General features: G+C 38.4%; 1 protein-coding gene across 1 annotated transcript; it reads left to right on the top strand.

Moving 5' to 3' along the window:
- Positions 1 to 1281: 1281 nt before the first annotated feature.
- On the top strand, positions 1282 to 3693 carry LOC125587676 (glyceraldehyde-3-phosphate dehydrogenase, cytosolic-like). Its single transcript, XM_048758603.1, has 9 exons — positions 1282 to 1441; positions 1538 to 1567; positions 1653 to 1753; positions 2067 to 2182; positions 2264 to 2363; positions 2546 to 2692; positions 2776 to 2836; positions 2932 to 3172; positions 3259 to 3693. The coding sequence occupies exons 1-9, from the start codon at positions 1438 to 1440 to the stop codon at positions 3473 to 3475; spliced, it is 1017 nt and encodes a 338-aa protein (XP_048614560.1). The 5' UTR covers positions 1282 to 1437; the 3' UTR covers positions 3476 to 3693.
- Positions 3694 to 3935: the final 242 nt, after the last annotated feature.

Raw genomic sequence — 3935 nt, 5'->3', positions numbered from 1 at the left:
ACATTCTACATTTGTATTAATGTATTTTAAGCTCTTTTCATGGACTAAGGGACTCTTTATAATTTTTTATCAATTAATTTAGTAAAATTTCATAATACTCCCTAAATCGATAAAATAACCACAATAAAATCACTATTTGCTTGAAAAACGGAGACAACAAAGGCTTCAAACCTCTTTGAACGTCATTATACGTTAGTGGAGGATGCAACTATGCATTAAAACAATATTGTCGTATTTTTTGAAATTTTCTCAAAATCTATGTGTTAACCACTATATTGAGTTTTTGGTAAATGTTTTATATAGTGAAGCCTATAATCTTTAGTGTTGTTTTAAAATTTCTAACCACAGTCTACATTTGTATTAATGTATTTTAAGCTCTTTTCATGGTCTAAGGGACTCGTTATAATTTTTTATCAATTAATTTAGTAAAACTTCATAATTCTCCCTAAATCGATAGAATAACCACTATGAAATCACTATTTGCTTGAAAAACGGAGACAACAAAGGCTCCAAACATCTTGGAACGTTATCATACGTTAGTGGAGGATGCAACTATGCATTAAAACAATATTTTCGTATTTTTTGAAATTTTCTACAAAATCTATGGATACCACAGTGGTTATCTTGTGCAACTGTTTTGTCAATATAGAAACAACAATCATGAAAAATAAAATACATAACTTTTAGCCTTTTGACGTTCTTTAAGTATTTAACACGGTTTAACGCCCAAAGCATGAGTTTTATGAACTTTAACCCATGGCCGATCTGAAAACTATCATGAAAAACCATTTGAACATTTTACATACCACAGTGGTCATTATCTTGTGCAACTGTTTTGTCAATATAGAAAACCAAATGTCAACTGTTTTAAAAATATTAATCTAGAAAAGTTCATATGAAAGAAGCAAGTAACATAAAATTTTACTAGTCGGGGTGTTACCTTCCAGAAATTTGAAAATGTCTACTAAAATGGGCCTCCCACGAACAACTTGTCAACCACATGCCGGTCCGTGTAGAACAGCATTGACAAATCCGATGCCTTTCATGCCGACTCAACTGACCCGGCCCGTCTAAGAATCTTCTAGTTCATCGCGTGAGATGCACACGCCAATACGCCATGACTCGCCACAACTATTTTTCCTAATCACGACTCAGGGGTGACGACATTTTGCCAAAACAGAGTGGCTGAACAACGGTAAAAAAGGTAAATAAGAGAAGTAATGAAGGGTCATTCCGTCATTTTACGCTTAAGAAAAAAAAGAAAAATATTACTTTCAGATCTGACTTTTCTTTTTTTTTTTTTCTCGCCAGAAGATATTTTTCGACCCCTTCTCCACGTTCTTCTCTCTTTTAAATACACCTGTCTTCTCTCCCATCTCACTCACTCACTCAACCATCCTCACTGTAATTTTCTCTCTCTCGCGTATTTGATTCGTAATGGGTGAGTATCTCTTTGTTGATTTTGTTTGGTTTCTCTAGTCTGTTGATCGTATTCAGATCTGATTGTTTTCGGAATTTTTTTTTTTTGTGTTTGTAGCTGGCGGTAAGATCAAGATCGGAATCAACGGTGAGTCTCTGATTAACTAGGTTTGTTAGATCTATTATATGTAGCTGATCTAGTGAATCTGACGTTTGGTTTGTGTAATCGATAGGATTCGGAAGAATCGGTCGTTTGGTAGCTAGAGTTGTTCTCCAGAGGGACGATGTTGAGCTCGTTGCGGTTAACGATCCCTTCATCACCACTGAGTACATGGTTCGTTTTGTTTCCTTCCTTCCTTCCTTCGACGTCGTTTTGATCCTGGATTGGTTAAATAATATAATTACGATCTGGTTATTTATTGGATTCGATTAGTGGAGCTGATCGTTACGTTTATGCATGTGTGTTCTTAGTGTAGATACGAATGGTTTAATCAATGCGTAGATCCATGAACTGGTTTAGTTGTTTGAATCTTATGTTGATTAGCTGATTATATCGTTTTTTGAGCTGATGATTTTATTAGGAGTCTTTGTAATGTTATTGATTAGGTGCGTAAAAAGTGATTAATCTCTGTGTTTGATTGGTGCAGACCTACATGTTCAAGTACGACAGTGTTCACGGTCAATGGAAACACCATGAGCTCAAGGTCAAGGATGAGAAGACTCTTCTCTTCGGTGAGAAGCCGGTCACCGTCTTCGGCATCAGGTATTATCCTTTTCTTTTTCCTGTGTTTGTGTATTTTCTTTTGAGGATTTCAAACTTACGATTGATTTGTATTTTGTGAAGGAACCCTGAGGATATCCCATGGGCTGAGGCTGGAGCCGACTTCGTTGTTGAGTCTACTGGTGTTTTCACTGACAAGGACAAAGCTGCTGCTCACTTGAAGGTTTGTTTTTTTATCTGCTTTCGATGTTATACACTATCATAGATAGTTTCGTATGCTATAGCTTATTGGTCTTGGAAGAGTTTCAGTTAATTAGTGGGCACAAACTCTGTGCTTATCCATGTATATTAAGCTTATATTATGGGATGTTTCAACTGAATGATTTGGTTATTTTGTTTGTTCAGGGTGGTGCCAAGAAGGTTGTCATCTCTGCCCCTAGCAAGGACGCGCCCATGTTTGTCGTTGGTGTCAACGAGCACGAGTACAAGTCCGACCTTGACATTGTCTCCAACGCTAGTTGCACCACTAACTGCCTTGCTCCCCTTGCCAAGGTAATATATCTCATAGCCTATTAACAGATCTGTTTGATAGTGTTATTTCGAGCTTCGTACCAATCTTAAGTTTCTTCCTGTAGGTTATCAACGACAGGTTCGGCATTGTTGAGGGTCTTATGACCACCGTCCACTCCATCACTGGTAAGTCTTTCAGTCTTCAATAAACCTAATACCATTACTGATTGCCTGTAAGGGGAAACTCTGACACTAATGAGGGTTTGCTTTTATTATATCAGCTACTCAGAAGACTGTTGATGGACCATCAATGAAGGACTGGAGAGGTGGAAGAGCTGCTTCATTCAACATCATTCCCAGCAGCACCGGAGCTGCCAAGGCCGTCGGAAAGGTGCTTCCACAGCTCAACGGAAAGTTGACCGGAATGTCCTTCCGTGTCCCCACCGTTGACGTCTCAGTTGTTGACCTCACGGTTAGACTCGAGAAAGCTGCAACCTACGACGAGATCAAGAAGGCTATCAAGTAAGCTTTTGCTTCCTGTTAAGCTTAATTATCATATCGTGGTAAGATATAAACTAACTGGTTGAATTGTGTTCAATAATGAACAGGGAGGAATCAGAAGGCAAGCTAAAGGGAATCCTTGGCTACACCGAGGATGATGTCGTCTCAACTGACTTCGTTGGTGACAGCAGGTCGAGCATTTTCGATGCCAAGGCTGGAATCGCATTGAGTGACAACTTCGTGAAGCTGGTGTCGTGGTATGACAACGAATGGGGTTACAGTACCCGTGTGGTCGACTTGATCGTCCACATGTCAAAGTGCTAAATCTGAGAAGATGCTCTGGAATGATGTTTTGGAGGAAAAAGTTTGAATTTGTCGTTTTTGAATAAATATTTCTTGGGTTTTAAAACTCTTGTTGGGTTTTTGCTAATCTCTCTCACTTGAACTCTTGAGTCTGTAGCCCCGGTTGTTTTACTGAGAAGCCCTTTACGTTTGGCTTTTGATATATTGAGTATTTGAGTTATGGTTTTATCAAATTTTAATCCCTCTCTTCTTGACGACTATGACCTATGCTTTGTGTTCCTTGTGAGATAAAGGAAAGTTAAGACGTTAGTGAAAGTAGTTCACATCTGATTATGTTGTCCAGCGAATCAGAAGACTTTCGAGCACCAAGGACATGGACAAGATTGAATATAGGCTCTTTCAAGTGGTCGACTCTTAAGTCCGTGAGACATCTCGTTAATCTCTATGAATGCAGTTTCAAAAATGTTTGATAATCTCTTCA

Source organism: Brassica napus, chromosome C5 (assembly GCF_020379485.1).
Source record: "Brassica napus cultivar Da-Ae chromosome C5, Da-Ae, whole genome shotgun sequence".
Taxonomy (NCBI): domain Eukaryota; kingdom Viridiplantae; phylum Streptophyta; class Magnoliopsida; order Brassicales; family Brassicaceae; genus Brassica; species Brassica napus.
The sequence above is the reverse complement of the archived record's forward strand: the minus strand, read 5'-3'. Positions and strand labels throughout refer to the sequence as shown.

Coding starts and splice junctions, on each gene's coding strand:
- LOC125587676 (XM_048758603.1), top strand. Junction 1,754..2,066: donor TCATCACCACTGAGTACATG/GTTCGTTTTGTT, acceptor TGATTGGTGCAG/ACCTACATGTTCAAGTACGA. Junction 2,693..2,775: donor GCCTTGCTCCCCTTGCCAAG/GTAATATATCTC, acceptor TTCTTCCTGTAG/GTTATCAACGACAGGTTCGG.